The following is a 12,820-nucleotide window of genomic DNA, read 5'->3' as shown; positions in this document are numbered from 1 at the left end:
TCTTCTTCTTTTTTTGGGAAGGTACTGTCTTTTATTCTGAGATTGCCTTTTCTACTTGTGGTATTGAAATGTCTGTTTAAGAAATGGCGATAGGTGTTCGTGCTTGTTTTTTTTTTTTTTTTTACCATTCTTAGTTCACCAAAGGGAGCCCTGATGGCACAGTGGTTAAAGCGCTCGGCTGCTAACTGAAAGGTCAGCAGTTTGAATCCACAAGCCACTCCATGGGAAAAGATGTGGCAGTCAGCTCCCATAAAGATTACAGCCTTGGAAACCATATGGCACAGTCCCGCTCTGCCCTGTAGGGTCACTATGAGTCAGAATTGACTCAATGGCAAGTTTGACTGGTGTACTCTGTTCCCCTGTGTTACTGTTAGTATTGCTAAAGCAGAGTCACTGTACCTTGAAGGACCTTTGGAATGATCAACAAAAGATAACATTAATACAGTATGTGGTGTATTTGATAAAATTTTACTTTGTAAAATTTTACATTTTACACAGCCTTATCTGATAACTCTAAATCTGAGCATTCATCTAACCATTATCCCAATTATCTTTCTTTTTGGATAAAAGGGGGTTTCTTAGAGCTGCTATAGTTGTCAATAGAACCAGCTTCCTCTCCACCTTTTGACTGTGAGAGTAAAGATATCAGACTTGTATTTGTAGGGAAAAAAGGGGGAGGGGCTTGTCCTAAATATTTCTCTAGTGCATTTTCTACTCTTAAGATTCTATTGCAGCTTTGAAGCTTTCACTCTTTGTGTGGGAGGCAGCTGAAGTCAGTGTGTAATTACTTTTTGTGAGGAGATTAATGGCTCTGGCCTTTCTTTATTCTCTCCAGTCCCCATTTCTGTGACACCTGCCTCTCAACACTCAGATCCTTAATAGGTGCTGTTAGACTAATATCTAAAAGTGAATTAAGTTTCATTAAAAGATAAAGGACATGAACTGTTGGGAGACTTGAGAGATTTGCATCTTTAATTTCTTTCTAAATCACTTTTAAGTTTTTGTTTGTGTTGTTTACCTGCCCCATTCAGCTGGGCCCCAGGAACCACGGTGGCACTTCTTAGCATTTCAGAGACTGAGCTTCTGTTTTGTAGTTGTTAAAGGCATTTAATGACCTTAACTTTCTTATATTCCCATTCTTTATTTTCCCTGTTGGCACCGATCTCCTGATAATTCTTGCTCTTACTTCCTAGGTATATGGGAAAGATGGCGAAATGGGTCCTGTTGTGATTTTTATCCTCTTGTGGAGAGTGATAAATGAAGCTTTGCTTATTCCAACGAATAGCAGAATATGAAATCTCATAAAGCCACCTAGGTTATTAGATGAATATTACAGAGCTGCTTATTATGCGCTATGGCTTAATATAGATTATAGATGTGACCAAACGGTAATTGGTAGAGCTGGAGCTGTAATTAAACACTACCGTGCTGCTCTGTGATTTCTCCTTAGATTTCTGTTGCAAAGTAGAAGGAAACTGAATAGTTCCAAATCCATAGGTAGATTTCTTCATTTCTCCCATCCCCCAAAATCTCTTTTAATTAACTAAATAAATAAAGTCATCTCCACACAACCGGAGATCCTGAACTCTACTTGGTAACTCTTATCAGTAGGGGCAGTTTGGTGCATCCACTTATTAATCAGCTCCTCGTGTGTATTAGTCAGTTCTGTTATTCTTAGTGAACAGCTTAGCCAAGTAAATTTCTTCTCCTCAGATGTTCTGTAGCAGAGTTTAATTTTGCAGACTGCTTAAATGGAACAGTGGTGTTTCCAACTTTCATCTTAGATGTTTGTCAGTGCAGAACTGGGAACTGGGCATTATCTAGAATATAGTAGCATCTTCCTCTGGCCTCCCACAGCACTGAATATCCTAGTGGAAAATGAAACTACTTCCAGAAAAGAGCTGCTGCCCTTGATGGCTAAGAGAGAGAGAGATAGAGTGTGTGTGTGTGTAGGTGTAGGTGTAGGTGTCTCCCTGAGGAATTACCACCTTCTGTGCCTGGGATTGCTGCCTCAGAGATGGAACAGGTTGGCAGCAGGACATGCTCAAGCCAAGGCATCCAGAAAGCTCACAGGAGTGACCTAGAAGATTTAGGCCAAAATCTTTGTCCGAGAAGGAGGCTCTTGCAGGAATTTCTCTTGGTAATGGAAGTAAGGAATACAAAAGGGAACAAACCCTAAGCAAAGAAAATGTTCATACTGACAGTGAAATTGCTTCTGTCTTAGGTCTTCCCCAAGAGAAAGAACAGAGAAACGGAGGTGAGGCCAAAAGTAAACATGTTCTGTATACTCTGTCTTTAAATTCCCTTTTCTAGTGACTTTCAGTGGTAAAATTTCCAGGAAACTTTCTTTCCAAAGAGTTACAAGCCACCTTCTTATAGCATTCCTGAAAGGCCTTATGACTGGAGCCAGCTGTCAGCACTACAGAGTAGCAGAAAGGCTCCAGGTTACTTTTTCTGTGTCACTAGCTACCTCTTTCCAACTTCTCCTGTTTTTACCTTCAAATATGTGCATGGAAACTTTAAAGGGTTTTTTAAGAATCTTCCACATCCCAAAAAGATTTCCAAATTAAATTATAAATCCTCGATTTTCAAAGAGCAAGAGAAAGCAAAAATGCCTTTTGACATCTTTCATAATGCAGATGATTGATTATAAAGGCTTTCACTTCCATTTCACTTGATGAAAAAGCAGAGTTAGGGAAGTACAGGGTCGGGGAGGGGTGTGTGACAAGAAGCAGATAAGGATAATCTTTTGGCAGCTCTTCAGGGACCATAGTTAGTCTGAATCAGAATTTGAGCATTCTGTGGACCCTGACAGTGATGATCTACAAATAGCAGTGACTTTCTACCCCGCAAAGCCACAGCTAACTACAGAGAATGAATGCAATACCCAGTCCCCAGCTTCTAGAGTAGTTGTCAAGGCCAGAAAGGTAGAGGTGTGTGTGTGTTTGGGGAAGGGGTGGATTGTAGAGTGGTGGCCATGCAGCAGACTGTCCCAGAAACAGTTCTGGTGCAGAGCTGTCCAGCAGCTCAGATTATGGATGCATATGTGACTCTCTGAACATGGGTCTATTTAAGCGTGACATTTTACCTGGACTGAAAGGTCTTTCACAAGGGGAAGAGGGTTCTGATCCTTGACTCTCATTTTCTAGTCTACAGATTGGTATAATACCTAGTCTTGAGGGAAAATAGTCAACATGTGTATTGAGTGTCTTTATATATATCAGACACTATACTCAGGATTTGGGCCCCACGGGCTCAGCGTTGGTACTTTGTCAACCTGATAAATGCTAGGATTAAAAGAGTTAAAGAGATCCCTCTTCATTACACCTCTTCTGCTGTCCCTAGATGTGTTGCATTCTTCTTAGAACCTAAGCAATTATGTTCTTGCGAGAAGTTCTAGTTTTGGCGGTAGATGCTAGTCCTTGTGTTTGTCTGTTGCTATGTGTGTGCATACTCAACTACATTTGCAGGCTGCTGTGGATTTGTTTCTGGATAGTAAAAGCATCTCCTGTTTCTTCCAGAAATTTTATACTAGATTTATACTCCCAAAGGCCATTCTCATTAACCAGCCACTCTTACAATCTCTGGGGATTAGAAACCGCCATCAGATTGCTTCCAGCCCTTCTATAACTTTAAGTGAATTTCCTCCTAGCTAAAGATGTATTAGAGCCCCCAATCTTCTTAAAGTGGCATTTCTAGGATCTGGACATTTCTACCCTTCTTTATCTCATCCTGTATTAATAGATTTTATACCTGATTAATATATTGTTCGGAAGTCCCTGGGTGGTGCAGACAGTTAAGTGCTTGATTACTAGCCAAAAGGTTGGCAGTTTGAACCCACCCAGAGGTGCCTCAGAAGAGAGGCCTGGTAATCTGCTTCTGAAAGATCATAGCCTTGAAAACCCTGTGGAGCAGTTCTACTCTGCACACATGGGGTCACCATGAGTCGAAATCAACTCGATGGCAACTAGCAGCACCGACAGATGTGCTGTTTGTTGAATGCTGGATTGGTGGGAAGAGCAGTGGTGGCAGTAGAGTGTGCCTCAGAAGCTGGCCCTTGTCATCAGCCAGTGTGCTCTGTAACTAGGGGAATGTGGCCCTGATTCCCTTCACTAGAGATTTTTAAACTAGAGGAGAAAAAAACAGAGCTCTTATTTATACACTTTAACCCAAGCACAGTTTATGGGGAAGGTCATTAATAAAAAATAGAGCCTCTCCTAGCACAGGGTACACTCATCCATATCACTGGATTTGTGATGGTATCATGAGCTAGAATTTGAAAGGAAGGACGAAAGTCTTACATTTAGAGCCCTCTGCCCTCTGGTGGGAAAGAAGGTAGGACTAGATTAAATACGGACAAGGCATTTCCTTTAAATGTTTCTCCTACAACTCATCTACTACTTTCTCTTCTCCCCCAGATGGAGTCCCCTGTCTCCACACCAGCGGTGCTGCCGCTGCACCTTTTGGTGCCAGTGGTCAGTAATGACATCTCATCCCCATGTGAGCAGATCATGGTTCGTACCCGGTCAGTTGGGGTCAACACATGTGATGTGGCTCTAGCTACGGAACCCGAATGCCTGGGCCCCTGTGAACCTGGGACCAGCGTCAACCTTGAGGGCATCGTGTGGCAGGAAACAGAAGATGGTGAGTACTGCGTGTAGCTTTTCCATCCCTCCTCAACCCGTTTCTGCAGGGGAGCCACCAGGGTCTTATTGTTTTAAATAACACCAAGTATTTATTAGGAATTTTAGCTGCTCCTGACGATACCCAGACAGGTAGCACAATCTTCCAGCTCCTAGAGATGGCCATTGCCAGTTTCTTCAATTAATTATTTCCCCTTCGTTGCTGTTCAACAGGGTCGGCCCTGGTACGTAAGCAGTTATTTAATAGGTGCTGGCCAGGTAATTAAAGCTGTGTCTGTACTGTCCATATACCCCTCTCTATCATTTTACATGGGAGAATTAGAATACAAATGAATTTTGGGATCAGGCTTGAAAAGGTAATAAAAGGATGGCTGAGGGAGTAAAGGGAATGGAGAATAGTCACTCTTAAATTGACATAGTGTTGGCTCATAGAGTATGCTCTTCTGGCCTTTTTTGAACACCTGGAGGTGCAGCCAGCACCTTCTTCCCACTGGCTGCCTCATTGCCCAGCCAGCTGCCCCACATTATGCATCTGTCACTTAGTGCAGAGTTGACAGGCCTAGGCAACAGGGAAATGTTTACATGGTCTTGTTTCCAGGCATCTACAAAGCAGTTGGCTCACTGAAAGATGCTGCTGCCCAAGGCTACCATCCAGACATTCTGTGTGTTTCATCTGCCCCTGAGAATAAAATCTCTTCTGTTTCAGAAGTCCATAAACCTGGAAAAATGGAATAGGAGTGCAAAGGGACTTAGCTAGGTATTTCAGATCCCTTGGTAACATCTGGTTGCAATTTGATTTCAGCAAATTCTTTTTATAAAAAAATCTACGTCCTTGTCAAAGTATGTGTGGCTAGTGAGGCTGGGCTTCAGAGTCCCATCAGGTCTCTGCATCAGTAACCAGGCTTTCAAAGCATACCCACTCGGAGGAGTTTAGAGGCCCAGAGGAGCACAGCTAATTATCTCTGATTATCACAAGTTATCTTGTCAGTCTGCCTGTGGAGATTCCAGCATTTCACTCTGGTCATTCTAATAAGATTCTGTTCCCCTGAATATTTTGTTGTGATTCAGTATTTATTTAAAGTCTACCACACAGTAGGCACTGATGTGTTACAGGTTAAGAACTCTGTGTTCTTGGATCTCTCTTCATTAGCAGTATAGTAAAGCTTCAGCTTTCAGAAGAACATGGCTGGTGGGGTTTTGTTGTGTGCCTGAGACCATAATGCAAAAAAACCTGTTGTAGTAGGAGCTGGGCAGGGAGAGTAGAGAGAGAGAGAGGTTGAGGCTTGATATGTGTGCACCACATACAATCTAGAAATCACAAAGTGCTTACCTCCGACTTTAAAAAAAAAAAAAAAAAGGGGCATTAGCCTGTGGCCAAACGTCCGAACAGCCACAGGGTCTGTTGGAAGGACAAACCACAGCCCTGTGCCACCGACTAAGCCTCAGGGCCTCTCACCTCAATATATTGAAGATAGCCATCAATTTCTTGCCTATTTGTTCTGCTCACCTTTATGATGGTGACTTTTTTCCCAAGGGCAAGGTACTTTTCCTGCATGTGAACCTGATAAAAACTTTTCAGGAGTGTGAGGCTGACCCTTTCACTGTCCTGAGGGCAGTGAGTACCTTTCCAGCTGAGGATCCCTGTTCTCCTGCCCTGTCAGGTGGTGTTAGTGCAGGGGTTTTTTTTTGTATATCATTTGCTCTGACAAGCTCTCTGGTTGTCACTGGCAGCCTATTCCCAAGTTCCGGTGTTATGCACTCTTAATGCACCTTGTACTACACTTCATGGCACTTATCATAATGTGTAATTTTGTATATAATTGTATGATTATTCTATTAATGTTTATCTCTCCTATTGTTTAGGAGTTTTATGAGACCAGGGATTCTGTTTTGCTCACCATTGTATCCATAGCACTTAACACAGTACCTGACACCTGTGTCCAAAAAAAACCAAACCCATTGCCTTCAAGTTGATTCTGACTCATGGTGACCCCATGTGTTAGCAGGGTAGAACTGCACCATAGGGTTTTCTTGACTGTGATCTCTATGGAAGCAGACCACCAGGCCTTTCTTTCATGGTGCCGCAGGATGGGTTTGAACCACGAACCTTTAGGTTAGTACACAAGCACAAACCTTTTGCGCCATCTAGGGGCTTGACACATGTAGCAGGCCCTCAGAAGACATTTATTTGAATAAATGAATGCATGCCTCCATGTTATTATCATTTCTGGATCTATGTTATTATATATGTAACAGATGCTATAAATATTGTTCAAACTTAGGAATCATGTCAGAGTACTTTCTAAAATTCTGTACTTTCTCTGAAACACAGAACAAATGTTACTTTCACCAGGTTTGAGGTCACTTTGATCTATCTAAATCTGTACATTTTTTAGGCCTCCTTCTTTCAATATCAGATTTTCTCCCACTAACCACCTTACGTTTCAGGGCTTAGTACCTCTCCTTTTTGTTTTTTCTTTCATCCCAAGGGACAGAGACATGTTCTGCAATGATACACTCTACTTTTCCTTTCCTTTCTGGCCACCCCATAGAGCCTTCACCTGAACTGTCAGATGGCGATGGTCTGAATTGGGATCAGAGTTGATTCACGTTCCTTTTCATCTTCAGATAACAAAGATTTCCCACAAAGATCATTCTCTACAGATCTATAAGATTTGTACTGAGCCAGTCCTCAAGTTAATCATAAGAACTACATACAGATACTTTTTAAAAAATATATGCTTCCAAGCTTTTTGTTTGCCATCCAACTCTTTGTACTTCTATCTCTATTCCCAGCAAACTACTGCCTTCAAATAGAAAAGCTCTTACAGCTTAAAGATAGGCTGTGAATGCTTGGCCCCTGAGGGGAAGGGAGGACACTGAGGTCCCTAAAGAACAGAGCCACCTTGCTGAGAACAGGTGTAGGAGCTATCGCCTCCATTCTTCCTGGTTTCTTTGCCTACCTGTCCCACAGTGTTGCTTCCTTCTCTCCCTCTCCCTCCTTATCTCTCATGTTAAGCCTTGCTTAGGAGGCATTTTGAAATTTTTGTAGATCCCATCTCTTTTTAGGTTGTTGGCAATTAAGCCAGCACTACGAAGTACCTCGACTGGCTCAGTCTTGGAACTTCTGCCGTTCAGAAGACCCAAGTGCATAGCATATAAGCTGAAATGTTTTCTGGGCTTTTTTGAGACTTATTCTTGGTGCTTACTCAGGGGTCTGATTCCACCTGATTTGTCCCACCTCACTTCAGAATGCAGGTACCAAGCCTGTTCCAGGTTCACAAGGCTTACCTTAACCTGGTGTCTTAAGACAATGTGTGAGAAACCTTAAGGCAGACCATATATACATTTTGCTAAGGCAAAATTGCTTCCTGGCTTTTTTGCTGTCTTAAAGGCAAGGCTGACTTTAGACAAGAATCCCAGTAGATGCTGTAGGTTCTCCTTTTTAGACAGCATTACTAAGTGTAAGGCCAACACTGGTCATACAGTTTACTTTAGCACTGAGCTTTATGGAAGAATCTGTGGTAGTGCAAATCAAGAGACTGCTATACCTCCAGCACTATTATTCTGACCTTGGCAAGTCCCTTCACTTCTCTGGGCCCGGGGCTTAGTTATCTCATCTCTTCAGTTGAGTTGAATGAGATGGCCAATAAGGACTCATCCAGCTTTTCAGTTATAAGAATGACTTGAATCATAGAGCCAGCATGGATCCAGTGCCCGTTGATTATGGCATCTTGAAAATGAATAGTTTCACGTTGCAACCACACAGATGGAAATTAAAAAATGACAATACCAATGTTGAAATTTCTTTATACAGTTGTTGTATCAATTTGTTTTATCAGAAAATGAAAGTAACTCCCTTGCTAGTCCCAAATTCAGGAAAACTCTCCTGAATAAACTGAATGCTTTGAAGGCCAGCATAGCAGGGACGGGGGCTTGGGGACCATGGTTTCAGGGGACATCTAAGTCAGTTGGCACAATAAAATCTATTGAGAAAACATTCTGCATCCCACTTTGGAGAGTGGCATCTGAGGTCTTAAATGCTAGCAGGTGGCCATCTAAGATGGATCAATTGGTCTCAACCCACCTGGAGCAAAGGAGAATGAAGAACACCAAGAACACAAGGTAATTATGAGCCCAAGAGACAGAAAGGGCCACATAAACCAGAGACTTCATCAGCCTGAGACCAGAAGAACTAGATGGTGCCTGGCGACAACCGATGACAGCGCTGACAGGGAACACAACAGAGAACCCCAGAGGGAGCAGGAGAGCAGTGGGATGCAGACCCCAAATTCTTGTAAAAAGACCAGACTTAATGGTCTGACTGAGACTAGAAAGACACCGGTGGTCATGGCCCCTAGACCTTCTGTTAGCCCAGGACAGGAACCATTCCCAAAGCCAACTCTTCAGACAGGGATTGGACTGGACAATGGGATAGAAAAAGACACTAGTGAAGAATGAGCTTCTTGGATCAAGTAGACACTTGAGACTATGTTGGCATCTCCTATCTGGCGGGGAGATGAGGGGGAAGAGGGGTTAGAAGCTGGTGGAATGGACACAAAAAGAGAGAGTGGAGGGAAGGAGGGGGCTGTCTTATTAGGGGGAGAGCCATTAGGAGTATATAGCAAGGTGTATATAAATCTGTGTATGAGGGACTGACTTAATTTGTAAACTTAGAGCACAATAAAAATAAAAAAAAATTCAGGAGAACTCCACCTCTCATTTTCCAACTCCAATCCTAAACTGGCAAGTGGAAGAATGCACAAAACTAAGCTGTTTTTGATGCAAGTATATGCTAGCTGACATAAGGTGAGCCCACAATAACTGTTCAGCAGTCCCTTCATCTCCCTGTTCCATTCATGTTCTCCAACACTTCATTCTCAAGATTCATTAGCCCAGCTCTTTTCTTCATGCTTTCCAGACAACTAAGATCAAACTTAGTCACCCTTAATCTTCCCAGCTTCCCTCCTCTCTTTCTTAAAATGTATTTTCTTATCCTCTCATTTCTTTTTTTCTGTTTACCGAAAAGATTCTTTGAGGCTTTATACCGTGAATTATCTGCTCTTTCTCCTTCATCGTGTCTTTCCCCTTCTATTTAAACTCTTTCCTTTGGCAGCACTTCCTTATGGTGAGAATATTTTCCTTCTCCTTGTTTTCCCTTTAAACTACTGGCCTCTCCCCTTCTCTTCAGCACTTTCTATTGCAGTTTCTAATTTCTTAGTACCTGCTTGCTACCATATAACATCCTGCCATTAGAAAAGTTCCACCACCATTTGACGGAAACATTTCTTATACCAATGATCATCTATTTTCCAAAAGTTTTTCTCTCAGTTAGTTCTTCTAGACTTTTAGGAGCTCTGGTGGTGCAATGGTTAAAGCTGTCAGCTGCTAACTGAAAGGTCAGCAGTTTGAACCCACCAGTGCTACAATGGAGGAAAGAGCTGGGATCTGCTTCCGTAAAGGTTATAGCCTTGGGAACCCTATGGGGCAGTTCTACTCTGTCCTTTAGGGTCGCTATGAGTCAAAATCTCACTTCTCTTTCTAATTGGTTATTCTTTTATTTTGTACTGATCCCTCCTCCTCCTTGTATTCATTGGGTCAAAGATTCCTGATGGGATTCAGGATGCTAAAATATTAACTCGACACTGTTCGCTTCGAGGTAGGGCCTGTGGCAGCTGGTACCCTGTCCTTCCTTTAGCCACAATATATGTTTTCATTTCCTGTGTGTGCCATGGTGGGGAAAGTTGAGGAAACACTGAGTTAGAAATGGCATTTAGCTGCTGGAAACAGAAAATGAAGTAATAATGATTTAATATAAAATACTTCTGGAGTTAGGCAGTCTGTGGCTGGTAGAATGACTTCACGATGTAATTAATCAGTGTTCCAAGCTCCTTAAAGTGACTTCTTAATTGCTACTGTAGCTCCAGCCATCACATTTACTTTGCAGGCTTAAGGATGCGCCTGCCTCCACTCTTAATCTGTCCCTTTTAAAGAGCTTTCCCAGAAGCCAGAACCGTAAGACTTCTGCCTGTGTCTCATTGGCCACCCCTGGCTGGAAAGAAGGCCAGGAAATGTAGCTTTTTAGCTGGATACACTGCTTCTCCACACCAAATAAGGGTTCTTACTAAGGAAAAAGGAGAAACGACAGACTCGTTCACTCTTCTGCTCTGCGTAGTCTTCAAACATTGTAACTCCCAAAAGTTGTTCAGTTGCCTACTTCGGCTGTCAACCCTGGTAGAAACAGTCCTCAGAACTTTATCTGTAGGCTTAACCTTTTGCCTAACCCCATTTCATACTTCTGACTTGAACATCACTAGAAGCTGACTTTTAAATTCAAAATGTCTAAGAAGAATAATCACCTTTCTCCTGAAAATTTGATTTTCTTTCCATCTTCCCTATTTCTCTTCATTACACCTACCTTCATCACCCACATCATCATCCCACCAATGGTCTAGGTTCAAACCTGTCTGGTATCTCTGTCTCTTCTCTCTTTCTCCATCTGCAGACTCAATCAACTGTCAGGCCCATTTGATTTTAATGAGTTGTCAAGTCCTTTGGATTCTACAAATGTAAAAATATTGGTATTTCTTCACTCTATCCCATCCCCATTTTTCTAGCTCGGCTATCTAGAACATTACACTTGAATTGTTATACTAGTATCCCAATTTCTGTCACTCTCTCTAGTTGTTATTACTTTCAGTGCATCTTTATAATTCACATTGCTGCCAGATTTATCTTCCCCAAGTATCTCTTTGACCATGTTACTGATTTTGCTTGTTTTTAAATTTTCAATCACCATTATCTATCAGAGAGTTTCTCTTCAGCCTGCCTTTCTTCCCATGGCCTAGTTTCTTCCAACATTTCCAACATCTCTCACTGTATTAGTTATATATTGCTGTGTAACAATTGACACAAATTCAGTGGCTTAAAACTGCAACCATCTGTTTGCTCATGGTTCTGTGGGTTCAGAGTTTGGGCTGGGCTTAGTCAAGTGGTTCTTCTGCTGGTCTCATCTGAGCTCAGTCATGTGGCTGGAGTCATCTAGTGGCTCAGCTGGGGCTAAATGGTTCAAGATGGCCTCACTCACATGTAGAGCAGTTAGTGCTGACTGTTAGCTCAAGGGTCTTGGCATTCTTCCATATGACTTCTCACTTCTCGTAACCTAGACGAGGCTTCCTCTCACGATAGTAGAAGCACTCCAAGAAAGTAAGAGCGGAAGCTGCACAGCCTCTTGAGGCTAAGACTTAGAAGTCATATTGTGTCACTTCTCCCACATTCTGCTAGTTAAAGCAAGTCATAAATTCAGCCTGGATTCATAGAGTGGGGAAATAGCTTCTACCTGTGGATAGAGAAAGCTGCAAAGAATTTATGGCCTTTAAAACACACACACAAAAAATAAAAGTAAAAAAAATGTACACAATAAAGTTAACCTTTTTATTTGGTGTATAGTTCTATGAGTTTTAACGTGTATAGATTAGCATAACCACTGACACAATCAGGATAAAGACTTCTCTCATGCACACTCTCCCACAACCCTAACTCTTTGCAACAATTGATTTATTAGATTGATAAATAAGTTTTTTTTTTTTTTTTTTTTGGAGCTATTTTGTATTGCAGCATATTGTATTTTTTAAATTTTGATTTCCATTTGTTCATTGCGGATACATAGAAATGCAATTGATTTTTGTGTATTGACCTTAATCCTATAACCTTGCCAAACTCACTTATTCTAGGAGTATTTTTTGTAGCTTCCTTGAGGTTTTCTATATAGATAATCATGTCATCTGTGAATAGATATAGTTTTAACCCTTCCTTCCTAATCTGTATATCTTTCATTTCTTTTTCTTGTTTTATTATATTTGCTAGGACTTCCAGTACAATGTTGAATAAAAGTAGTGAGACTACAGAGTCTTGCTTGTTCCTGATCTTAGGAGGAAAGCTTTCAATCTTTTATCTTTAATTTTGATGTTTGCTATGGGTTTTCTCTAGATGCTCTTTATCAGGTTGATGAAGTCGCCTTCTATTCCTACTTTGCTGAGAGTTTTTACCATGACTGAATGCTGAATTTTATTAAATGCTTTTTCTACCTCAATTGAGATGATCATGTCATCTTTAGATTGTTAATATGGTGTATTACATTGACTGACTTTTGTTTAATATTGAGTGAACTTTGGATT

General features: G+C 41.5%; 1 protein-coding gene across 7 annotated transcripts in view; it reads left to right on the top strand.

The window, feature by feature from the left end:
• Positions 1 to 12,820, top strand: part of ZNF609 (zinc finger protein 609) — a 225,617-nt gene that overhangs the window by 163,871 nt on the left and 48,926 nt on the right. For 5 of the 7 annotated variants that reach the window (XM_064267405.1, XM_064267409.1, XM_064267408.1 and 2 more), the window contains one exon: positions 4,419 to 4,644. In XM_064267405.1, the coding sequence (XP_064123475.1) occupies positions 4,419 to 4,644 (226 nt within the window). Of the gene's footprint in view, positions 1 to 2,224; positions 2,258 to 4,418; positions 4,645 to 12,820 lie in introns of all 7 variants that reach the window. The other 2 variants (XM_064267403.1, XM_064267404.1) reach the window with 1 other exon arrangement.

Source organism: Loxodonta africana, chromosome 13 (assembly GCF_030014295.1).
Source record: "Loxodonta africana isolate mLoxAfr1 chromosome 13, mLoxAfr1.hap2, whole genome shotgun sequence".
NCBI classification, from domain to species: Eukaryota; Metazoa; Chordata; class Mammalia; order Proboscidea; family Elephantidae; genus Loxodonta; species Loxodonta africana.
This window is presented reverse-complemented; position numbering and strand designations above follow the sequence as displayed.